Source organism: Pholis gunnellus (genome assembly GCF_910591455.1).
Source record: "Pholis gunnellus genome assembly, chromosome: 13".
Lineage (NCBI taxonomy): Eukaryota > Metazoa > Chordata > Actinopteri > Perciformes > Pholidae > Pholis > Pholis gunnellus.
Genome location: NC_136540.1, coordinates 15984723 through 16011955, shown reverse-complemented (window position 1 = coordinate 16011955; position 27233 = coordinate 15984723). Strand labels below are relative to the sequence as shown.

General features: G+C 42.2%; 1 protein-coding gene across 1 annotated transcript; it reads right to left on the bottom strand.

Annotated features, from left to right (window-relative positions):
- fgf11b (fibroblast growth factor 11b) lies at positions 1-27048 on the bottom strand (the record flags this gene model as incomplete). Its single annotated transcript, XM_079172293.1, has 5 exons — positions 1-146; positions 248-446; positions 8973-9076; positions 10124-10234; positions 26856-27048. 5 exons carry the CDS (start codon positions 27046-27048, stop codon positions 1-3), a joined length of 753 nt encoding a protein of 250 aa, XP_079028419.1.
- Positions 27049-27233: the final 185 nt, after the last annotated feature.

Here is a 27233-nt window from a genome sequence, read left to right as displayed (position 1 = left end):
CTATGACGCATCAGCCTTGGGAGCTTCTTTCCGTCCGTTCTTCTGGGACGGCGAATCTGACGTCTTCACCGTCTTCCGAGGAGGACTCACCGGTTCGGTGGCAGCAGCAGCAAGCTCGTGTAGCGATGGCTCCTTATACATCGCAACTGTGAGACAAAGATAGAAGCTGTTGGTTAATAATAAAGGAGGTGATTATTAAGTAAGAAGCTGGTTTAGATTGTTCTTAAGTGTCACAAAGGACACAAACCCTCTATCACTTTAGGCAGGAAGTGTGCTGCTCCTTTGGTCTTCTTTACCCGGTTGCCCTTCATGACCTGGCCATCACGGTTGATACCGATATACCAGGAGCGGCCAGACTGGGTCTGGCGATAGAGCATGGAGGAGTATGTAACGTAGTAGTTCTCAAACACACTCTCCTTGAACTTACACTCCGGAGTGAAGTGCTCCTGAAATGAAATATGGAAATAGGGGAAAGTGGGTGAGAGGTGCATTGGTATTAGCAAATATAGAAAGAGAAGAAAAAGAATGTAAACTGTAAAACATCTTTTCTGAGTCTTTGAACATGAACTCCAATGCATGTGAGCACTCATTTGAAAAAACAACAACATGTATACAAGAAGTGAAATACATCAACTAGGTGACTGTTTCCTGAGGGGGAAAGATGGATAGAATTATATCTGGACTTCTTGTTTCTTTGAAAGCATGAACATCCCGGTCCTCTGGGAACAGCAAGACAAGGATACCTTCTATACATGTAGAAATAGCACTCTCTGCTAAACATATCACGTTCCCAAAGGAAAAGAGCAGAGAAGATCAAAAGCACTGACACACCAAAATTAAGTCAGTCTATACACACACACACACATTACATACTGCACATGTGAATGAGTAATTCTGACATCAACCTGCAATGACTGCTTCAGAGGCGTCCCAAGTTTAGAAGACTAACTTGCCTCCACATGGCGACGGCCGAGCCAGCGGCTAGGAGCAAGCAGCGCTTGTTGAGTTGGAACTGATAGGGTGGGCGTTACGCTTCGGTGACGAACAAGTAGCTCCAACAATTATTCAAATTATATAATGTGAAGTTTAGAAGGGGATAGAAAAGGAAACACGCTCTAAGCGGCCCAACTTATACTAGAAGTCTGGTTGCAAGTAATGATAATTGTCATCTTCATTTCTCGACTAATCAATTTAAAAAATAAGCAGCAGAAGCCTCTATGACATATTCAGTTTGCTTATTTGGTCCAAATATTGAAGCAAAACTCAAATATATTCAATTTGCTATTTTAGAGGAATAACAAAACCACTTAGATATTAGTGAGTGAATTTTTCCATTTTTACTTTTAAAAAAATGACTTACTTAAATGTAGCCAATTTATTACATGAAGTTGTTGAAGTTGTTGATTATTCGACTAATCGTTTCAACACTAATTAAAGGACCATATTTATTTACCATATTGCTTAAAAGAAAGGTTCTTCATCAGAATGAACTGCGCACTACTGATAGACATAAATCAATTAGGGGTCATAACACCGCTTAATTTTATGGGGTCACAAAACAAAAAGATTGAGAAGCACTGGACTAGCAGGGTGTTTTCCAGACTCTTGGTATGTAGAGACAATAGTGAGATTAATCTCCCTTCATTCCTCCGAAAGAGAATCATCCATTTGTGCTGTCAATTGTCCGAGACTGCTGAATCTGAATGGACATTACAAAATCAAATTAGCAAAACTTGGATCAAATCCAACAGTAGAGCCGGTCGTTGTAAATGGTCATGTTCCAGCAGCACGTGCCATCCCTCTCCATCCTCAACATAAGGACTACTGAACCCTGCATAATGTTGACTGGTGATATTAACCAATAGAGACAGGTATACATCTCTCTTAGTCTCCACCAGGGTCTTGACAGGGTCCTTCCCCTGTCAGAGAGCAAAGTCAATCTGCTGGATTGATTAAGTGAGAGCAGAAATGGCTGAGTGGAGAATTTCTGCGAGACTCGGGATGACAGAAAAGGGCCAACGGATCACGACTTGGCATATACGTGCTTTAACAACGAGCCAAAAGTAGATTGAGAAGGTATAAGAGACCTCCAGTTTCACACTTATCACAGGTCATCACCTTTCTCCTTCACACAGAGGCGTCATCCTTTAGCTGAGAAGGCAAATCAGGACATTGTGCCCTATCTCCGTCCACTCCTGCTGTCCTCCCACCATTAAAATAAAATAAAAAATAAAAAACAAGCCCCTATACCCTTAACTCAACAGACTCTCCCACATCGCAGAGCTATTTTAAGATCCTCTGACAGGTTTGATATCTTCTGCTGTGCTAACACAAAGAGGATGGGATCGATAGATGATCTGCTTCATTCATTATTAATCAGGCCAGAGAGCAAGAAGGGTGGGAAGTGCGTGAGACAGAAGGGGAAAGGTAGGGGAGACAGGAAAAGAGAGCAGAAGTTCGGAGAGGACAGAGGGGTTGCTGGGTAATAGAGGAGATTAAGAGGAGCGAGACCTGCTTCTTTGCATCTCCCCCAGGACCGAAGCTGGGCTGACAAGGGCTTTAGCGTATCATGGTGTGACACTGAATGTCCCTCTGAAAAGAGAACCCATCACTCCAAACGAAATACCCTTCAGCTCAACCTCCGGGATGACTCCAGTGATAACCCCTCTCCCAAGTCACCCTATAATTACCTAAATTAAATCAACTTAAATTAGCCTAATGATAGAACCCACATCCTCTGTATTTCAGTCAAGTAGTCTCCAGAGGTCTGGTGAAAAAATATATACACTGAGAGAGCAGACAAGAAGAAAAATTGTCCTGAAAATACAAAGGCAGACCTTTACACAAGGGCCAATATACCTGTCCCTGACTGATACAAATGTGTCGCTGTGACTTCCCCCATCTCTGAAGCTCACCTTGAGGCAACCTCCAGAGCTCAGCAGAACTACAGAGACCACCCGGGGGTTACCGACTGGAGATATCACTCAAACCAACACATTTACCTGCGCAAATGAATCATTGTTGGGGATGTGTTGAGGGCTGCACGTGTTTAAGAGTGATGTGGGGAATATTTCCATCTTAATGGTGGGGTGCTCGGGCTAGAAATGACATAAAAACCTTTTGCGTCTACCGCGACACATTGAGAGACTTAGGTAGCTTTCATGCCGCGTGTCTCAAGCCCAAAATTGAATTTAAATGAAAGGAGACGAGGAAAGGTAATATGTAGCATCCGTGCTGAGAATCCCCAAGATGGGAAGAACCTTTTTATGATGCAGAGCAGCGTCCCGACCCTCCACCCACACACACCACCTCCTTCCTCATTCCTCGTGTCTGATTACATCTACTCTACCTGCTTCAGGAAGCCTAACTCTCCATGCCATCATACACTGGGATTGCACTTACCACCAAATAGGTACAGTGAAGTACTTATAATAAAAACTCAATGGGCAGATTTCCTTCAATCCGACTGACGTCTTTCCCTGCATTCAATTAGGATAAAAGAACAGGAAAGTTGTGACTAAAAAGATAGAGGATCCTTGAATCCTCTCATTTCATTGCGCATGCACAAGCAGTAAATAAAAACTAATGCCTCTGAAAATTGTAAGTCTACTTCTGGATTTCAAAAACATGTTTTAGCATTTCTGATGTGCAGTCCCCTATTTAGACAGCAGGGGTCACAGTGTCATACAGGCTTCTATTCTATCTATCTATTGACTGTCCCATCAGCTCTCACGGTAATCTACAGGAAGCTGTGAAATCTGCCCGGCTGCAGTAATCCCACAGTTTTTCCACAGAACTGCATTACTTCTGCAGCGACCCACTCACATGACAACGTGAAATGTAAAGCTCATTCACAACAATCCACGTGCACCTAATCCACGTGTGTGTGTGTGTGTGTGTGTGTGTGTATGTGTGTGTGTGTGTGTGTGTGTGTGTGATTGAGTGTATGCAATGCAGAACGCCACCAGCAGGGGCATGTTGCTGATGTTGTTGTCACACCAGATGTAGCTGCACTCCCGACACACCACGTTACATAAGTCAATAGGGCATAGACGCGCTTACTAAGAGGGGTTTAAAGAGGATGAGACTACTGTCTAGCAAAACACACGCAGCGTCCGTATGTAATGCTTCATGATCGCCCATTGAGGCCCACGTGGCGAGTGCAGAGTGGATAATAATGTGCAGGGACTCATGCCTCTGCAGCGTTGACTGACAGATGAAAGGCGCCTGTCAATATGATGTAGCTGAGAGAGGAATTTTGGCTGACTTTCCCTCTTCGACCCTCAGTGACAGAGGTCACCGGCAGCCGCCTTTATCACCCTGCTTTGAATTTCCTGGGTAAGATGGGACACAAAGAAATGGTGGTCATCAAAACACAAGAACTACGTTCGAGTTTTGGAAGGAGAGCCCCTTTACGAGGAATGCCAAGAGCCAATCAGAAAGAGTTGTTTTGTTTGCTTTCACTAAGCTCTTAATTGGCTGCCTGGGCGAAATGTTTTGCCCCTATTGTTGCATTTCTGCACTTCATCTGCTTTCTCTTGCTCTGGCCAATTATACTCCCCGCTACTTTTTCTAATGTCCACATTTCATCCTGTCCCGTGATAAAAGCGATGCTATCTCTCCCTGCTGGTGTTGTCCTGCATCTCAATGTAATCCTCCCATGAAAAGAATAGAAAGGACACAGCGCCTATAGCTTTTCATCAATAGGTCTCACGCTCTCTCTTCCTTTATTCCTCTCCTTTGTCTATCTGCCTGTCTTTCTCACACTCCCTATCGCACACACACACACACACACACACACACACACACACACACACACACACACACACACACACACACACACACACACACACTATAACAGGCCAATGCGGATCCTAAGTAGAGTTTATCATGCAGTTGTCCTTTAAGTGTCTCTTTAATGCATCAAAGGACCGTATGAAGTGTGTGATTGGGTGCTCCCAGGTGAGAGCTGACAACTGTGAGAAAGAACGTGGTGAAATCTTTGATCAATACAAAACGGCCACAACGACGAATTTAGAGCTCCCTGTGACCACATTTTCACAATGTGACCGCTGCTAAAACCTTATAAAAACCATCCATTGCTTTTATTTCCATGTATTCTTGGCAGGGATGTCCCAATCAAGTTGTTTTGGCCCTGATCCTGATCAGAGTCTGATCTGATACTTATGTGTTGATTAAAATATGCATCTGACTCACTGGAATAACAGCTGGAGCCCGCTAAAATGTGACACGCCTCATTTTTCACAAGCTACTTGATCTATACACTGATGGTCCCGGTTCAAAGCTGTCATACGTTTAAATTGCTGATCTGATATAAGTGAGTTTAACTGGGAGAACGCGACTCCTGAATTTGACACGATGTGATCAGAGAAGACGTCGTCCAGTTCTGATTGTTCAGCGGCTGCAGAGAGCGCTTTTACCAGACAGCAGAGAAGTTTGCCCTGCCACCAGGTTACTCACAGAATTAACATAAGTTAGCCTGCTATCATTTTAACGAATAAAAGCGACAGACAGCACCCTTTAAAAACAGAGAGGAGCTCCATACCTGAATGTTTTGTACGCTGCTCTGCGCTAATGAGGAAGAGGGAGGAGAGATTAAAGATTCCTTAGCACCTTGAGTTAAGCGAATCTGTGTATTTTCTTCCAACCTCTCTGTCTAAACCCACAGGTGCTCCCAAATATTTTTTCACACACTCAATTTTGCTTTGATATAATAAAGGAGAGCAGCACTGCAACACTAAGCGGGCGAGGTAAACAAAAGATCAATACAGTAAAATAAAAAGATTGAAGTTGAATCGGCTCCATTTTAGCTGATACTTTAAAATATGTCTGGATGAGGGACATCTCATTTTTGGCATTTATTGTCCAATCTGACGTGCCTCAAAATTGATATTGTACAGTCTGATACAGATTGCAAGAAATATTTTTGTCATGTGTGTCACTTAGTTTATTTTAGGTTATTGCATTTGTCATAGACCAGGTACAAAAACACAACAATCTCACTCAAGGAAATGAGATGTGCTGTAGCAACTAGCTAAATTCCATCTTCAGTTCCTGACATTTAAAATGTAAAATGTGCACAAACACCTGCATGAAGGAACCAAATATTTACAATAACAAGCAAAGCCCATTTCTAAATCCTGATTGGCACAAAAACTGCTTCTGTGAGACAGCCTCCTTCAACACAAGCCCTTTTCTCTCTCTCTCTCTCTCTCTCTCTCTCTCTCTCTCACTCTCTCTCGCTCTCTCTCTCTCTCTCTCTCTCTCTCTCTCTCTCTCTCTCTCTCTCTCTCTCTCTCTTTCTCTCTTTCTGTCTATGAGGAGTTTTCCAGAACACATAAATTATAGAATGGGGCACGAATGAGCCAAGCTCTATTTTTATATCAGGATCAGCCATTTCCTGTTGTCACCTACAGGTAATGAGGTTGCGATGTATGTGTAAGACAAGGCAGCAGTGGACTTGGTCTGCTTGTTATAGAGCCTGGCTCCGCAACCTGGACACTATGTATGTGTGTGTGTGTGTGTGCAGGGGACATGTGAGAGGGATTCAAGGAAAACCTGTGAGTTATTCAGTGGAAAGAAACATAATTGCCACCATTAAGCATGCAGAAGTGGCAGTTTATGCAAGAACACGAGAAAATAGCTGCAAGGAAGCGACTCGTCACACTGTCAGTCACCTCGTGAGTGACAGTGATGAACTTATTTATCGGAAATGACAACATTCCACGTCTGCGTCACGCACACTCTTTGCACGCCTTTAAATGTAAAAGCAAATATGAACACCGATATGTATAAAAGGGCCATATCATGCCACCTGCACTCCCTCCTGCAGCAGCAAATTAGCACATCAGACACACTATAGGGAGCAATATGCGGTCATAAAATCAAACGCGCTTGATGTTACACAAGAAGACAGCTGCTCTGCTGCGCTGCACTTACACCGACAATGTAACTGTACGTGTGTGTTTAGGAGAGAGGAATTTCTCTGAGAGAGGTCAGTGTGGGATGCAGTGCAGCTATCGACTGGCGCTGAGGAAATCCCTTCTCCGCTCTGCTCACAGAGGCAGGGCACCAAAAGTCTAATGCATTAATCAGGGGCTCTGCTGGAACCAACACAGAGATGACCTCTAAAGAGCACATATTTATACAGGGGCACTGGCATTTATTGTCACACCTCCACTGAACTCTGCAACAATAGCGTGCTCTTGTATCATCCTCTGATATTTCATTTGTATTCATGTAAAGTATGTACGGGTAGAATTTTCTAAATATTTCACACAATCCAACTTATTTTACTGTAGGTACTCTGGCCCCATTCTTTTTTGGGGTGTAAAGGTAGACTGCGTTCTGAGCCTGGTCAGTGTGATTTATAGCAACATGTGTATTACTCGATTGCTATTGCGCTGTTAGCTTATACAGAACTGGATAGACGATAAGTGAATCGTAAGTTTCCCGTAACAGCTTTGTGTGATGAACTATGTTTGTCATGGGGATGTAAGCAGTGTTATGAGCACTGTCCAGGGTGCTGATCAGAGTAAGCAGCTGCACTAGTTGCAGAGATGGGCTTCTACGCTTCCCTGCTAAACGATTTAATGGTTATACATGATCTTAATGGTTTGGGCCATTTTATCTCGCTAAACTTATTAAAAGCCACGTTGCAAGCGCTGTCCAAGGTGCTGATCAGACTGTGTGCCCTAAAGCTGGCTCCAGCGCTGTCCAAAGCACTGATCAGAGAGCATGCTGGGATTAGCACTGTCCAGTGAGTACACAAGGGTTTTCACCAGAATTACAGCTTGCAGCTTACTCCTGAAACTGGCTGAAAATGAAGACAATGCCTTCTGCTAATATAATAACATGTCTCTCGATTGCAAGTTGTAGATTTTGTCTGGTAGTAAGTAAACTGAATACACCAATTTGCCACTTAAAAAGCCAGTAAGCCTTATACTGTATGAAGCCCTGATGGCTGATTGACGGATACCCCTCTGACAGTTTTTTGAGATTCAACAGGTGCAAAAGTACTGATCCAAACAACAAAAACAAAATAAACGTAACATACTTGGACCCTAAATCTGTAAATAATTTGTGTACTCAAGAGACCCCAGATTATCCAACAGTTTTACACCCACAGTCCATTTCTCCCTCCATGTCTTTCTGAAAATAATTGGAATATTAATGTAAAGAACTCTCAAGGCGTATCACACAGGCTTTCACTCGCCGTCTCTCTATAGCCAGGTTTCCATCCAAATGTATTGCAGATTTTAACCAAATTTTGAGAAAAGAAGCAGAGGCTGTTGTTGACGTCATGCTTTATGTACGTCTTCATTTATTCGGTAAATCTGTTTCCATTGCACTTTGTTGTATTTTGTTTTTTTATTGATACACCAACTTTCCCAAGTGTAAAAACTTTTAGGCAATATTTATTTCAAGATTTATTTTTCAATTTTAAGTGTTTCCACTTGATATCCGCTAATTGAAAATGCACACAAAAACTGGAAAAGAATTATCTTTCATACATTCATGCACACTTAAACATGCACACACAACTATGTGTAAAGCACACATACTGTATACATGCATCACAAACTGGTAAAATGCTGTTTTATCTATAAAGTTAAAATTTTTTCCATACAAACAGTCTAACGCTTGTGCAGGCACGCTAACCATCCGTGCAAGTCTGGACGAATCTGAAGTGTTTCAGATAGTAGGTGAGTTTTAGTGAGGATGCATGTGTTTGGGAAGTCCTGAGCTTACAGCTAGATTAATTTGACTTGGATTATACTGCAAGAGTTGTGTGAGAGTTTGTAAGCGGGTGTTTTGATATTGTTTTGCTGTTGTTAAATGCAGCCCCCATTTGCTTCATTTCATCACTTTTCTCCATTTTTTGTCTCTCCGTTCATCCACTCATTACTAGCTAAAACCAGAGCAATCTTAATCCGTAGGGACGTACTTACCGAGGTATAGAGGTATCCCTCACTGTTCATGGCGAGGTATAATCCTGTCTTTGCCCCCTGTATTGCAACAATCCGCAGTCCCACTGGAATTAAGTTGAACTGTGCTGAATTGGGGAATAAAGTGGGAGAGACAGAGCACGACAAAGACAGAGAAAATCAAACTGTAGTACTGTATAGCAACAGAGTTTGCTTTTCTGTCTTTATTGTATGGCTGAATGGTTGCACTCTCACTGCTGATGATATATCTCTCTTAAGCCCAAATACTGTGACTCCTCAGAGTTTATGTTTATGCCAACACAACACTACATCACCTTCACCATGCTTTACACTGCCTCGACAAATGGAGCTTAGAGCAGAGGATAGGTAGATATACAGTATATGGGTTGATTAAACTACTGTGAACCTGCTACAATAAAAGAGACAACTCATCAATAAATGATTTATGTTGTTCAATAAATAGAATTTTCGATCTGCCCTATTCAAATTACGGTCTGAAAAAGGGCCCATGTCTGAGTCTGGAAGGTCAAATAGACATATACAAAGACCTGGTGCTAGGAAGAGAACACCGCATAGTTTCTGATCTGAAAGCCACAATTAGATTGCAAAAGGTCAGGATGAACATTCACATCATCTCAATGGTGGCAGTATGTCACTTGGAAGCACTCAGGTAGCAGCTTTTGTGATTTATAAACTTCAACGTTTCAAATCCAATCGCTCTCTGTGATTTGAAACCCAGTGTAGATGGCCTGTAAGGACGAGCACATATGTCAAGCATTTCTGCATATGAGCAAGGGCCCATTAACTTAACAAAGTTTGGCAGTTTGACGGGATGTTCCCTCCCATTAAAAGACTAAAATAACAGTACAAATTGGAACAAATTTAGACATGAGCTGACAACATCCTAACTTTGCTTTGACTCTTCAGCCACAGGGACCTGTAGCACAGTTTGTAGAGTACAGCATTAACTTTGCCAAAGTTTGAGATTTGGCTCCCGATGGGGTCATGGTGCTGTTCCATATATGAGCTATATGATGGTTAAAACTGCAGGGGTTGCATGCAATCTATCCAATACCTCTGTGAATAAATTGTCTGTCATTAGGCAACATGGCCACATGCAAAGACATGTTGGCTATAGACGGAAACACACTCACAAAATGAGCTGCTTTCATCCCTCGTGCTGTCCATGGTGCCATCAGGCTGCATCTGCAGGTAGTATCCATGTTGGCTGTATAGCCGAGTAACAATGCCTTTCAGCTGTGGCTCTGCAAGGGAGCACAGGAAAACAACATTATATTAGACTGGTGCCACCGCTAGAGGTTGAGAGCAGAAAGAACCTGGAAAAGGAAAGGGTTTGTCAAATATTTCACCAAGCTCAGAGGAGTTTTACTTTGTGCAATATCTGAAGTTAGAACGTGGTAATGTTTAATATCTAAAACTTTGGATCATTGGATGGATTGCATTGACATTTTGTACAGACATTCATAGTCTCCAGAGGATAAATCCTCATACATTTGGTGATCCGCTGTCTTTTTGTCTCGTGCCGTAATCAACGTCAGAATTCAAATGTTCCCAATACAGCTACAGAATTGATGACATTCTCCTCAATTGTTGTTGAGTGATGGTGATAATGTATAAACATTATACCCGCCACACATCAGCATGCTAGCATTGTCATTGTGAGCATGTTAGCATCCCGACGCTATACTGAATGCAGCCTTGCAGAGGCGCTAGCATGCCGTTCTGCTCGTATCACACCATCAACCAGTGTCAAAAAACTTGAAACGTTACATACAAGACGTGTGATCTCATACAGTGTCAGTATGGGTTTATGTAACACCATTCTCCTCCTTCATTTCCAGTATATGAATAACAAAAGCATTTAAGAAATAAAGACCCATGAAAGGCTTATTGAGCATCAATGTAACGCCTTTAGGGAGTTTCACCAGGAGGGAAGATGCCTGGCAGAGCAGGTTATGATTGATCTCTGATGTCATTAACATAACAGAGGAATACTTGTCCAACATTAAAACACTTCACAGTTCTACAAAAGAAAAGAATACAGCTATTTATATTGTATAATTCTTGTTAGAGATTTTTCTCTAGAGGATAGAACATGTAAAAAATAAAAAATGGAGAGTTTAGGCTTTTAGTATTCAACAACAATGTCTTAGTTTAGTGAATTGCCCAAGGTACATTTTTGGTCTTATTCACCTAATACTGGGAATGCCTAACATACAATGTTGTAATTCAACTTATGAATAAAATGCATGTATAACATAAGCTATAACTTGCCACCAGTGGCATTCTGAGGAAGAGCTGGGGTCATCAGAGGATGAAGTCCAGTGAGAGACTTGGTCGGTCTCCCACTAAATAAAATATATATAATCAAAGGGGCTGGGAGGTGGAGGAGAGGACGGAGGGCGATAGAAAGATGGAATGTTTCATTAGTGGAGTCCCCGCAGCCTACTTTGCGTTCATTTAAGAAACAGACAGAATCTTTCCAGCAGCTCTCAGACAACACTAGAGCCACCCTCAATTACGCGAAGCACTCTCTCTGCGTTGAGGAAATCTAAGTTGTCTCCTGAGCGCAGCACCTCTCCGCCTCGGCCAGGCTACTCCAACTGCAAGGAGAACCCCGTAGGTCCCCTGACTTAGATGAAAGCTCAGTCAGTGAACTGACCAGTCTCCTTCGATGCAGCCTTAAACAAAATGGAGATTGAAACGTGACTGAAGGAGCCGTTGCTGACAGAGCCTCTGGGGGATTTAGGGCCATCTGGGAGCTTCCCCTACTGCTAAACCTCGGCCATGTCCTCACACACATTCCCCAGGAAAGGGGCCTGGGGCACTGCGCAATCTGCCCGTCTTCTCGGACTGGCACAGGAAGCAAAAGAGTGGCAGAGGATGCAGGGAGGAGATCTGTAAGACTACGTCCCAGAGGAAGTGTGCCAGGGTTGAGGCATCAGTGAAAGTGTGACCTACTCCCATTGTTACATGCAAGCATCTGCAGCGCTCTCCCACCCTCTCTCTCTCTCTCTCTCTCTCTCTCTCTCTCTCTCTCTCTCTCTCTCTCTCTCTTTCAAAGCTGCTTGTCAAAACATTTCAGTATCTCCTACTCATGCACTTTCTTCTTCGTCTTTATTCCATTTTTCCATTCCATTGTCCTTTGAGCTATGTATGCTTTCATCCCACCTAATAACATCACACGTCGTCCAATCAGAGCAGGGGACGCCGTTCGTTACTTGTCCCCACAGATGTGAAACTGGGAGATGAGAGGGCGAGAAAGAGAGAGGGAGACGGCAAGATCAGGGAGGAGAGAAGTGAGCAGAGGGATGGCAGGGGAACAGAGTGAATGAGATGACACTGTCATTTCATCAAGAGTGACGGCTGTATGTGTGTGAGAAAAATAACACATTTAGGCACAACTTCAATAGACAGCTTGTGCAATATGGCTGCAATCAAAACTCCAATACTTGGCGTCAGGGGCACTAAAACTAATGTTTCACTTAGCAGAGCTGGCTCTAACTTCAAAATCCTCATCCCGACGCACAATATATTCTGATCCAGTGTAATGAAAGCTCCCCAGCAAAAACTATAAAAGTCTGTGTTGTATTGGAGGATTCCGAGATGATAAAGCACCTCTTGGTCTTGCCACCTTATTACCATACAAATATTGCAACTTTAGACTACCGAGGCCTAAAATCATGTTATATTAACCGTTGTACTCGAGAAGTCGGTGTGCCTTCAATATATCATTGTGGTTATTTGGACATAAAGGAAAGTGAACTCATGTTTTGCTACTGAGACAAAGTGATGTTGTTGTTGTTTTTGTTGTTGTTGTTGTTGTGGACATTTAGAACTGGAAGGTACAGGTCAATAAGGTTATAGAAAGTTGTAATGTCCTTTAGTGTGGTGTGTTACTGTAGATGGACAGAACAGTTGTATTCTGTTTTACTACGATCAACAAACACAAACACAATAGTTTGTATAATCTTAACTTTCTTAACTTTAATTACTTAGATTACTTAAAAAACTAATGATTCCATCTCAGGCCCTCTACTGTGTGACATCAACAAATCATTCTAGATTTTGGTTTAGAAAGGAAGCCAGGTCCACAGGAGGAAAAGACATAAAACTACAGCCAATGCCCGTCAGCATTGTTGACGGTCTGGCGCATGAAAGACTGACAGTTTCCAACTGAGAGTAGCAGTTGTAGAAATACTACTGTAGTAAAAATACTACATGGGCTACTTCTTGTAAGAAAGTATTTTACAGTGTCAAATTTACACCATCTCTGCCACGGATTCATATCCCTTATTCTGTCACTCTCCACCTCTGCTGCATCTGATGAAGCCACTCCAAGCTAATGTCACGCTAACAGTTTAAACAGTTCTGAATCAAAGTCTTGGCCGTCAGCGAAGGTGTGCACTGACGTCACTGTTACTACTTTCAGTTTCAGCCAGTAAGCAAGACGCTTGGTGTTGTTTGAGAGAAACATGAGCAGCCTGTTTAAACGTGAGTTACCGTGGGATTATGAATTCAGTGTGAACATCAGTTGTTATACGGAGGCATTAAACAGGGTGGCTTGTGTGGGGTGAACGGGACGTCGTCTCGTAGTTTGGGGGCAGAGTGTCCCAGGGTACGTCATAGATTCTGTACAGAGTTTTGGGGTCTAAGACAAAATTTGTGGATTAATTACTTTTCCTGCAATGAACACAATAAAATGGGTCCAGGATCAATAGATAGTGTGTTAAAGTGACTACAGGTAGTTTACAGATAAGATAAGATAAGATCTTTTTATTGTCATATACATTTTTACACATACACGAAAATTGCCCTCTGCATTTAACCCATCCCTTATAGGGAGCAGTGGGCTGCTGAAAACAGGTAGTGGATTTTTGTGCTAAGTTCCTCTTTGCTTTTCTTTCCACGTAGGCTGGCATCTACTGTGAAATTCTGAAGCTCTCATTTGGCTCCAATAGTTGAGTGCAGGCTTTTAACAACATGCAAATGAACAAAACTGTGCATAATCATAACACTGACTTGACTCGGTGTCATCAAATAGCAAAGATGCACTACAGCCCCATGAGTATTCTGCCAACTGCTCCCCTGTCACTGTCCTCACAGCATCCGAGTCTGCATAATATGCACACACACACACGCACACACACACCTACACACACACACACACACACACACACACACTCACACACTACCTCACACAAACACAAACAGACACACACTTATTCTGCTGTAAATGTTGCAGTTCGTTGGCATTAGGAGCGAATACATCAAGGCCTCGACGAACATGTCACATTGTCACCAAAGCAACACGCCCCTTTCATCAAAAAGTAAAATAGAGGACGTGACACAGAACACAAACACACATCTGCCAAAATCAGATCAGTCTCTTGAAGAAGTTAAAGGTTGGGAAATGCACATCCATTCTGTAAACCAGAGACTCAGTACAGTCTGTGTGTACTTTGATATTCTCTTTATTTTACAGGTGGAATGTTTCATACTTGAATAGTAAGTCTTTTATGATGTCTTCATGAACTGCAATGAACTGGAACATAGCTTTTTTTGTGCCTTTCAATCTGCTGCAGGGGATACATTAAAGGGGTACAAGAGAGAGAGAGCACTGGTCAAAATCGAAAAAGCAAAAGCCGAGAAATGTCTGACGTTTAATCCCTAGTATGGCTGAAGCACCAAGGACATTATATGCTACATTTACTATAATGCAACTGGATAGCCTTTTTTATTATACCTTCCCTGTCCCCTAAATGTGCACTTCTTCCGAACCCCACAACTCCAATTCGCAGTATCAAGTCCAACCATTTTTATTTTTTGTTAAACTTCAGAAAGTGTTTTCACAGGCAGTGTGAAAACTCCTCCTGATGACTAAACTCAAGTTCACGTGTAAAATCAGTGGAGTTCCCCTTTAAACATTAAAATAACAGTGAGCCCACATTACTAGGCAAGCCAGCTCCCTCCCCCTTCATAATCCTTTGAGAAAATACTCTGACAGATAGTGACACACTGTGAAAGCAGTCTACCTCTGGTTGGATTAACAAAAGCACGCAGACTTGTTTACATGAGCAAAAAGCCTGCGTTTGTATCACGGGGATGCGTAGCGGGCTCATGTGGTCTCTGCTCCGCAGGGGTAAACGGAGAAGATGATAACCCGGAGAGCTGCTGACTCAAAGGTCATATGTAGTGATTTGCGTGTGTTAGGGCATACTATGATAAAACCATAACCCAAACAAATCTAATGTTTGCGTGAAGCATCTCACAGTGCTGTGAGTAAGTAGATGTACTCTTGTTTCCTTCTTCTAACCCACTACATTTCAGAGAGAAATATGTAACTATTTTCTGTGCTGCATTTATCTGACAGCTGTAGTTAGTAGTTGCTTTTACTAGATAAATATTTTACATAAAAAACGTATTGGGCTTTTAAAATATAACACCTTGTTGAAAATTAAATCAGTTGAGGCTCATTGTCACTTTCCAGATGTCTATCAGATGTTAGCAGTTCTATTTAAATACCAGTTTAACGCACAAAGAGGTAAAACTCTCCAATATTTTATAAAAAAATCAAAGATTAAAGAAAAGTTCACAAGACAAATACTAATTTATGTGACAGAACTTTGTTTTTGTCATCTTTCGTAACTAATTAATCATTTGATGACCCTTCAGGTTTATCTTGAAATTATGATTAAAAACGATTTATCAATCAGATTTTAATGGTATTAACTACAGTGTAAAACAGTGTGTGCCTTTTATATTAAATGCTTAACAATTCAGAAGAGTCCTGGTAATTTGACATTCATATGAGACAACAACGTCAGAATCGAGTCCCCTTGAAAATCAAGCCATGGTTCACAGCGGCCCTTTTTCTGTTTTGGAAAATGTAGAAAATGCATCGAAGGACTCATCATCAGAAAGAGAGTGGGTTGATATTGTCATTAAAATGATTGTTTTCCAGGTGGAGGAACGGATGTTTATCTTCAACACAGATGAACAGGCCTAGATTCCCACCGCGTGCTGAGTTTTCTCCCGTGAGCAAAGTAAAACATTTTGATCACGACTATACCGCAGCCAATTGAGACCCCTCATAATCATTCATTTTACCACATGTGTCCTATATGGTGTGGTGTGAGTCATCCACTGTGAGGTGCAGCCCTGCTCTGTAGTTAAAAGAACAGCAGGGGCTGTGCATTATCTTTCAGGGTGAGCACACAGACATCTGCCTCGCAGAACTTTTCACCAGCTATGCCAGAAACACGACCTGCAGCCTCGACTGTCCTGGGCATTTCCCGCGGAGAGGAGGTGTGCGACGACATTCATCACTCCTGGGACACGTGTGGGCTTGAGTGACAGGAAAACATTCACGAATCCAGGTCAGTGGAGTGTGGGTCAAAGAGGGCTCCCTGTCTGTTTGTGTACATCAGCACGCAGATGCTGTCAGCGCACTCGACAACACGTTGACTCATCAGCAGGCCCATTTCCAAGTGACCTCTCCGCACAAAATATGACGAGCAGTTGACAAGCGGAAGAGCAAGTGTGTCGAGGGAGAGCCTTAAGGGATGTGACTTTAAAAGATACTGTACGAGCACCGAAGGTCAAAGGGTCGCGAGTGTCTGCACCGCCAGCGTGACGTCACGTCATCGCACAGACGGCCCTTTTGTGCAGCAGGTTGTTCGCTCTCTGTGCACAATCAGTGTTTTCTAACTACACGGATGAGGACGGGATGAGATAATGGACGGCTTCGAGGAGCTTTGAGAATGTGTGTTTGCCGCGAGGAGAACGCCGGTGCAGGTGAATAAAGATCCAAAAGTTTCCCCGTCTGCTCATGTCCGTTTGACCATCTTTGCGGGAGGTTTAACCAAGGTAATTTAATTCTATGTAACTCTTAAAGTGACAAGCAATTGCTTACTTTGGCATTTTGTTTTCATTTGTTAGCAAAAGCTTTACCGTACATACACCTTTTAATTGAACTTCGCATAGTTTATGCATAAGTATGATGGAATTCCCAGTTGACGGAGACATTTCCTTGTTGCTTTGTTGTGTTTGGGAGGAATATTTGATTTGCAACTTTCATGCAGAGGTTAACGAATGATGAAGTACGCGCTCCAAGTTTAGAAAAGCAAAAGAGATTACAGCCATAAGAGCATTTTGTTTATTAAATTGGGTTTTCCTCCAATCCCAGCAGTAACCGGCCGACAACAGGGATGCCCCCTCATCACTTTACATTCAGCACTGATAATCATTTTGAAAATCACCTGGGGGAGACTGGAGCCTGGTGTTACAGTGCAACCATTCGCACAGCAATTATGTGTGTGTCTGTATAAATGAGGTCAATGCACATAAGAACCCAAGGTAATCACTTCATGCATCACGGCTGCCATCAAGGACACTTAAACCCTTCGCCGCGATGTAATTGCTCCGAGAAAGAAGCAGTGGTTGAGGTTTATCGCTAATCAGAGTAGTGTATGGCTCGGTGTTGGTTATCATTACACTAATGTATTTATCTAGCTCGATTTGACCTCAGTGTGTCGCTTGATGATCTCCCTGTAGCCGAGCTCCTCTTGATAAGGTTGGAGGTAATTACTGGGGGCCTGCATGACTGAGCAGCCAAGGGCATTTCTTCTTCTGCTCTGACCGAAACCAAACAACAGGGGTTTTCCTTGGCTTGTATTTTCAGGACTCCCTGACTCTACCCTCCCTTCTCATCAAGCTCTCTAAATTGCAGCTGCTCTCGCTATACCTCTCACTCTTTGTGTATGTATGGATGCAGTACATGTGCGTCTGCATGCATGCACCTGCATGTGTACTGCATGTATGAGTTAAAGAGGGAGTCTGTCTCTTCTTCTTCTAATAAAAGGAGAACAAGGTTCCTCCTTTTTTTTCCTCTTCCCTTTTCTAAACTGGGCCATGAGCTACAGTGCTTGCTAGTACTGTAATTATCAACCTTGTGGGAAGATAGAGGGGGGGAGAGAGGGAGAGGAGCAAGGGAGAGAGGAAGTCGCGAAAGCTAACAACACGGAGGCAAGACCGAGGGATGCTCTACGTTTTCCCCAAAATAAAAGAAGGAAGGATGGGAGCAAGGGCGACGGAAAAGGGCAGTGATGGGTACAAAGATTGCGACAAGCAGACGTGAGGAGCAGGGAGAGCAGATATAGGGGAAGACGGGTTGAGAGAGGATGCTGTAGAGGAGCAAGAAGAGGGATAGCCGGACGAGGGCGAGGTTAAAGAAGGACTAGGAATGAATGAGGTGTATCACATCACCTGCAGCTCCAACAATGGCCTTCTGAATATGAATTTGAGGCTCCATAAATCATTTCACGTGACAATGGCAGCAGTTCACACAAGTAAGACGGAGTTATTGCCGCTTATTAATGGTGCTGACAGGAGCGTGTCAAACACGAGCAGAGGCAAATAGGACTCGCACCGTTTCCCCCGGCGCGTTCAATGTTCACATATGTGCTTCATTAGCATTATGACAGGTACATGTCAGTGACACTTGACAAGATGCTCAGCGCAGGCCTGGTTCATCGCGATGCGGTGCGTATACTGCAGCCTCATCAATAACATTAAAGCACCACATTTGATTTCTTCAGGTTAAAAATCTCCCGCTTACTCGCCTCGCAAGACCGCTGAGCCTAACAGCTCCCCAAAGCCCCCCCCCCCCCCACCCACCCACCTACCTGTCCTTTTCCCTACGGACCCGCCGGCAAGGACACAAATAACACTTTAATATATGCAGAACAAACACAAACATTCCTCTGCACTCCCACAGGGGTCCAGACCTCTGTCAGATCGTGTGGTGATCACGCAAGTAAACAAACCGCCGAGCTAAACAGCACAGTGAATGACAACAAAGCGTTCAGAATGTGAACTTGCATTGATTTGCTCGCTGAAACACTTTGAAATAGTCCTTACACGGTGCGCTTTTCCCACGCAGAAGAAGAAGAAGAAGAAAACCATGAGTGGAGACTCTGCATTGCAGCTCTTCATGGGAGGAGGGAATCCATTGGATTTCAGCAAAACGGTCTCTCTGAGTTTAGCTGACACAGTTTCAATACTCACACACTGGCATCCAAACGTACAGCTGCACAAAGAAGCGGGCGCATAAGTAGGCTTGAAGAAATGAATTTACAGTACACATACGCAAACATGCAGGCCAGGGAGCAAAGCACAAACTACACACTTCATCAAACACAGCAGGTTTACAGGAGTAGTAATCTATATTTTTACACTTCTTATTTGGGCAGCACAACCAAATGGCTACATCGGTCTACATTTTAGAGCGCTCAGAATTGAAGGTGCTGTTCTCCACCAGATTATTCAGTATTCTGATTCAGGAGTAAATTTAGCAGCTGGATGTTTTTTTTTTGATGGTATGGAGTAGAGAGAGAGCGCACAGCCGGCAGCTGCAGGTGCTTCATTCGGGGCAGCTGAGGGATGCACCGGGCACTGGGGAGTCGGTCAGCGGTGTTGAAGCTGGTCAGTCTTGAGTACTCTTCTTTGCTCCATTCTGTCCACCTCTTACTGCGAGTGGGGCTCTCCTAAAGGTCATCCCAAGTAAATGTAAAATAATTTTTTTTCCGTTCTTGTACAACAACACAACTGAGTTGCACTTGCCACACTCGCCTACGACGATGCATTACAAAAGATGTTTGTCCCCGTGTTGCCGTACGTTTTCAATGACAAATATCCAAGTTGTTAAACAAGTGCACAATGAGGCAGAAACTAGACCTTGCAGGTTCTTACAAGTTGCGGTTAAGGGAAGCCCCAGGTTAAGGGTTAAGTTCTCTAATGTATAAACTGACACTGGCCCGAATATATATATGTACATATATGTTTATATGTATTTGTGCTTGTAACAGTGTTTTAAATCTGTTAATAATTGGGCTGGGTTGTATCAGAATGAATAAGAATTAAAGATATGTTAATTCGGTCAGTAAATGTCTTCACATTATCCCACCAGTCACAATTGTGACCGAACATTAGAGTTACTATTAGAGTTACTAATGACACATGATTTGGTTATTTTCCTGTCTGGGAAAAACGTGGGATTAAATGGGTTAATACTATCGCGTGTAGACACAGACGCGTATTTTACCAGAGGACTTCCTGTTTCTCCTGCAGTACATCTCCCCGCCATGCCCCTCCTCCTCTCACATCCTCTCTACTTCTCCTTGTCTTCTCATCATTACCTCTATAGGTGTCCTCCATCCTCACTGTCTTTCTCTTGTTAGAGGTAAATTCAATCTGTCCTTGTCAGCTTTAATCAAAGCACCCACAGATTGAATTTAGCAGGTACGTGTGGGAGGTTAAGGTGGTATTCTCAGGACGAGGAAACAAAAGAGTGTTCTTTGTACACACATCTGTCCGCCTCTTCACTTTGAATAAGACTTAAGGCCATTGTCAACAGCCTCTCTGCAGCCCAATATCTTTTCACAAGCCAACTCTAAACTCTAACTGCAACCATACTCATAGAAAAAGTCACTGGTCCCCCTGATCCCTTCATGTCCATTGACTATATTTGCTGAGAGTCTAAAGGACATCTGCAACCCAGAGACATAAAGTTAGATAAACCTTCAAAATTAAAAGAAATACATAAATAAATCCCTTAATCTCTAATGGATTGAGCTTTATATAGGACAAACTAAAAGATTAGAGCTCATAAATGTGTTGTTTCATTGTGGTTTAATCTGAAGTGGGCGTCTTGGAGAAAGTTTAAGGGATTAACCAAATCACCTACATGCAACAGCTGCCTCCCCATTCCCTCCAATTGACGCCATTAGTACCAGATACTGTATTTAGGTTCCCTCTGATGAAGCAAGTTCGTTGAAAGCTGAAAATCCCCAGAAATTGGATGGCCTCAACAGCAATCACCCACTAATCTTTTATTTGTCTCGTCTCGATACAGACAGACAGAAAGCTGTTGTTTCTTCTCTCAACATTTAATTTGGGCTGGATGTCGTCCGCCCTAAGCAGTGTCATGGCACTTCTTCTCTGTTTAGTTGGTAAATTCAGAACATAGATGTGCCGGTATAATTTTAGGGATTATTATGATAATAACATTTGCTGTGACATTTTCGGCTATAATAATTGTAGCATGAAGCTGGCATTACACCCATATACAACCATATGTTATTAATGAACATAGCTACCATGAAAGTATCTTCAAAATGTTCAGTGAAAATGTTTTTATTTTTTGTATGGTTATGTTTTGGTACAAAGGGATTTGTTGAAGGAAACATTGTGTTTTGTGTGAGTGAGTGGTGTATCAGGTTTCATAGACAGTGGCCTGCTGTCATCTGATTTTAATAAATGTATGTGTTATATGAAATAACCCAAATTGAGAAAGTGTGTCTTCATTATTCCCAGCAGTATATTGTACCATTACAGCAACTTAGCAAAATGACAATGACAAAGATAATGTACATAAAAACTATACAATACCTGTGAATGTACAATACAAAACTTATTGACAATAGCTTGTATAAATGAGAGGATTTTAACTATATACATATGTTTTAAGGGGCGTTTAATCTAACCACATGGTTACTTCCCTACGGCATACGTTTGGTATGAGAAAAAACTCAAAACGTATCTGGAATTACAAGTATAGCATATAAACGTAATTTACAGGAGACGGGGTTCTCCACCAACCCACCCACCCAAATGTAACCAACTGAAACACTGCAACTTCCAATAAAGAGAAGAAACAACCTACTTTATTGACAGATTATTGAACACGTACTTCATGTGTGAGGGAAGCTGTCCTAAAGTGACAGTTCATATCCTTCCCCGTGGCTTCCCATCTCATGTTTTCTACATGCTGCCTCGACGGGAGCCTGATTCACAGCAATTCTTTCCCCTTTAATCTCCACTGCTCTCTCTCTCTCTACCTCTCTTCCTGTACTTTTGATTACCTCTTTATCCGCGTCCACCTCCATCATTGCCACCCACCAGCACCTTTTGATATAGTTTTTCTCTGACATCAGTAATACTTTTCTCTTGAAACCTCTGTTTACCTCCGCACACTCGCCCTCCCTCTCTGTCTCAGCCCCCCTCTCTGTCTCTCTCTCTCTCTCTCTCTCTCTCTCTGACCCCTGTCACAGTCAGTAAAGTTCTGATGAGAAGCTACCTAACACTGCATTGTCTGATCAGGTGTTGTTGAGTAAGCGAGTTTGCGGTCCCGGTGTCTTGGGGTCAGTTTAATGCTATCCTCTGCTGGATCTCTCCTTGTAACCCAGTCTGTTGCTTGCCAGCCGGGCCCTATTTGTGCTCCAACCGTCGACTGGCCCCTCTGATGCTTACACTACAACATACTACAGTGCACCTCCAAGCCAAACAAGTCCACACGATGCTACAAGATGTCTAGGTCGGCACTATATTGGCATGCATTTGTTTCTAACGACTCAGCTGATAGTGCTGCTATTTTTAATGCGTGTTTGTATTTCTGTGGTAATACTGTTACGTCTAGTGACTAATCCCTTCTACCAAAGTCTACCGATTCTTTCTTTGTGGCACACATCTGGCTAATTTTAGATTTAAATTACAGATGCACCGATCGATAGGCAGCAGATTTTCAGCAGATTAGACTCATATTCCCGCTCTTTTTCTTCAGCGTGAGTGAAAAGGGATAAAGCTCGCAATTTGTCACAAAACAACAAAGTCCAAAATAAGCTGTGAAGGAACAACCTTAAACCATTTGGACAGCTAACGGAGGTTGCATTGACTTGCATTATGATGCGTTCAAGCTCTACTCAGTAAAAATGGCCATTGAGCGAAGGTAAATAACGATGCTATGACGTGTTCAAATGTAATCTTGGAAAATGTAGTTTTTGGCGAGAAACTTGAACGCAGTTGTTTGAAGGAGAAGTTTTCGCAGCAATACAAAATAGACATTAGAGACAGAATTATGACCTGTTTAACTTCCGTCTCTAAGCATCTTATAATACACAATTAGAGTTAGTTACGTTGAGGTTAACATTGAAATATGATTACAATTTGAATTGTGTTTTATGCAAATAACCATTATAGATAATAACAAAGTAAAGGGAATTTGTTATGGTTTACTTTGGGACGTTTGAAATTATTTTTCGGGACAGTGGTGAAAAAAAGCTAATCTGGAGCCTTGCTGTCAATTGTAGTTCTTACAAAAATTGGAATATTGAGTCAGACTTTGGAAAATCGGAAATCAGAATCGACAAAGAAAATTGCAGTCGGTGCATCTCTAATTTAAATGTCTGCATATCATTTCCACGCACACGGTTGCTCATTTGATCTAACTTAGAGAAAGGTACTAAAGGTGATTCACAGGAGCATGCAGCTCGATATCCCTCCCTTTTCAAGTCAGATTCCACCTTGAACGAGCTAAGTGGGTGATCATTGATTAATTGCTATACATTAATGAGCTGAATTGATCTGAAAAGAGGGCAGCAGTGCAGATCACTGACGGGGAGAGTTTTTTCATTGGTGAGGCCAGACCTTGAAGGGGTTACTTGTATAGTAAGGGACAGTACAGGACACCTATAGAGGAGGAAGATGAATAAGAGGGGAGAGGCAGGTGGTTTGTCATGGATCTCATCCAATGTGAGCTTTGTGCTAACCACATGTATAAGCCGCAGGGTTTGTGTCCGTCCCTATCATTTCATTAGCCCATTGCTTTATGGCAGTAGAAAATATAGCTTATGTGTGCTGGTGTGATGCTAATATGACAGCTGAGACGAACTTCTCCTGTTTAAAAAAAATCAAAAAAGCTGGGGGAGAATCTAGAATCCTGTGATGGAGAAAATGTGTAAATGTATTTCCTGGTAACAAGGTATTAACAAGCTGTGTGCAAATGACAAACTATTATGTGCACTTGTTACAAAAGTTATGCGCTTGAGGCATAAATGTGGACGAATTATTTCTAATCTCAAAGCCTTTTTCAGACCCACAAAACTTTTAAAAGTATGTAAAGTCCCAATGTCTGTCAGGCAGTACTCTAAAAGGGTCGAGGCAGATTTTTCTTTCCTCTCAATTTGAAACAAGAAGAGTAACACTCATTAACTGTTTAAATTGTAGCAGGTATTACCTTCTTTGCCGGTGAGGCCCCAGTAACGGTACATCTACAGGTCTATTAGGTTAGTATATTTGGAGCAAGTCTGACCGTAACCAATTACGTACATTCATGGTACCCAGAGGATGAATCCTAATGACTTTGGTGACACTGACCTCATCACTACCACCACCACCACCAACATTTTTTTGATTTTAGTGAAATTTTGGGACAACTATTGGCTTGAGATTTGACAGAATATCCATGCTGCTCAGAAGATCCATTTTAATAACTTTGGTGTTCCTCTCGCGCCATCATGAGTTTAAAGTTTCAATTTGTCCAATACTTTAGTTCATGACCTGCTAAATGATTGACATTCCCATCCATTGTGCAAAAAGTACAGCCTCGATTAGCAAATGTTTTTAATGCTAACGTGCTAGAGTGGGACGGTGAACATGGTAAACATTATGCCTGTTAAACAACAGTATATTAACATTGTCTTTGTGAGCACCTTGCCATGCTAGCATTAGCATTTAGCATTTCATACAGAAAAACAAACACACATTTTAGTTTAAAAAATGTAAATAAACTCCTTAAGCTGGCAGGAACTGATAATGATTTCATAATATAGTAACTGTGACTTCATGTGAGCGTAGAGCCTTTTCATTCATGTCCACAATCGGCTCATTTGACACCACAACACCAGTTGAACATCTTGTATTATTATGTCAACACCTTAAATCCAGTTTCATAAACAAAGGATTGTCCAGGCTCCACAGAACAGATGCAAAACAACCGTTCCTGCTATAAAGCTGTTATATTACAAGATGTTATCGTTGTTATGTCACATTTGCAAAGTATTAGAGGTGTTGAGCCACCAACAAGACTTTTTCACGCGTCTATTACCTAACTATACCACAAATGCCACTAAATAAGCAAAACTTAGTTCATCTTCAGACAAATTTCAGGTGAAGCTTTCCACAATGCTCACAATAAATACTGCACGCTATGTTATCCACAGTACATCATTCCTTTCGCCATACGGTGGACATCAAAGTGTTTGCATTACAATGCTGTTTGAAGCATAGCAGACATATGTGAACATGGTGGTGCAGAATGAAATGAGGACTTTCATGTCATCAAGCACAAAGCTCTGCTCATCGTTCATCATTCTCACGTTCAGTCTGCTTCGATGCAGTCTTTAGCTCCGGGGTGGGGGGGGGGGGGGGGGGGGCAGTTTCTTCCTCAATCAGCCATGAAAGTATGTGGCATCTTTATGAAGGATGTTTGTTCAGCGACATTTCTTTAATGTGCATAATTTAACTTAAGCATATACTAATTGTGCATGAAAAAAGGCAAAACATTTCTCAGTTAGAAAATAAATAATTCAGCAGCCTACCAGTCACACCAGAGGTCTCAAGAACACTGCACATTCAAATGAAGAAATCACTTTACTCTCGCTCTCTCGCCTGAATTAATGCAAAAGTGAATTTAGGGGGAAAAAGTTAGCATGGAAAGGAATACACAGGGGGTTACAAATTAATTAACAAACATAACAAAAATGTTTACTTTCCATTAAACGTTATACATTGCTAGACATTCAATCATGTATGAATAGTAATATGTAACAAGAATACAACAACACACTGCACCCACAAGCACAATATCAAGGGGATTTTAAACTTTTAATTGTGCTAATTTGTGTTGTGGCACACTTTTCCTTTTCATTGACAAGAGAGAAGGTGAAGTTGGCAACACATCACATGATTCTCTGTTGAAGTTCTGCTTTCAAAGAGAAAGTACATCAGAGAACCTGACAGAGTTACACACTACTCTAGATTTAACTTTGAAGGGTTTGCATACATGAAGGTGATGTGCATCCCAGTCCATAGGAGGTTGCTCTTTCATTTATTTATTTTTAAATGCACAAATTGTACATATAGTCACACAAATAACCAAACAATACTTAGTAGTTGATTCATCCAAACAACATGCATTGATTTATGGCATGTCTTAATCAATATTCTTAATCAATCGACCAATGGATTTTCCTCTTCCAGCCACATCTGTGGTGCTTGTGTGTGTGTTACTTACTGGATGGTGCATACATTCAGTTAATACATTCAAAACAGAAATAGTAACTTCTACTTCAACTAGTCAGTATGGCAGGAGTTGTGTGCGTGCACATCTGTTAACATTTCCTAACATCTCTGTGTTGAGGGATACATGCAATCATGTGTACGTGGTGATCGGTTGCTGAAATGTGTGCATATGAATTTGCCTTGAATTCCTCAATCTGCAGATGCACATAAAACAAGAGAGTACTCAGACTAAACTGTAAGGATGGTTTTAGCCAATTTCACATATTATTGTTCCTGGAAGTCTCTGCATAATTCTGTGTTTGGGAAAGCAAAAGCTCCATTCGGTGTATGGAAAGTCATTTCAGCTGGGTTTTGCATTTATTCACTGACTTGTTTTATTTGTACTCTGCCGAGCTGAGTGCAGCAGCTACCATTGGTCAGTGTATCAAACAGGTGCCGCTGCAGGAGGTGGCTACCCAAAAAAATAACTGCTATTGTGAAACTTTTCGGTTCTATGATATATGACGACAACAGATATTAAGTTGATAACTTCTGTGAGTCTATGGTAAAATGATTGTTTATCTATAAATACTGGCTGTAGTACTGTGTGTTTCCTTGTTTCTAATGGAAAAGTATTTTGATACAATGTCGATCTACAGTTTCATATGCACAGGTATTGAAAACTGAATGATATGGAAAAGCTGTCTGGCACAGCAGACACAGATGAAAACGATAGCAGTGACTCACCTGGTCTTTTCTCATTTCGAGCTTTTCGACCCCCGCATAGTCGTACTTTGGAGATCAGGACCAGGATCTGTTTCTGGCACAAGGACTTGTTGCTCTTAGGACAGGGCTTGCGCTTGTTGACTACCGGTCGGTTGGTTGGGTCCTCCTTGACCGCCCGTTTCTGTCTAATGAGAGAGCTGGCGAGAGCTGCCATCTTCCCCCCCTCTCACCTTTTGGGAGGGGGGTATCTTCGTTCCCAGTATCCCCCTTGCTGGTTTGGCGTTTGCTTTCCTCCAAAAACTAGAGTAGGACAGACGGTTTAGAGAATCCCCCGCAGGGGAGATCGGGGCGTTTAATTGGGTTAACAGGGAAGAGTTTAGTTTGAGGGTTTCCTTGGAG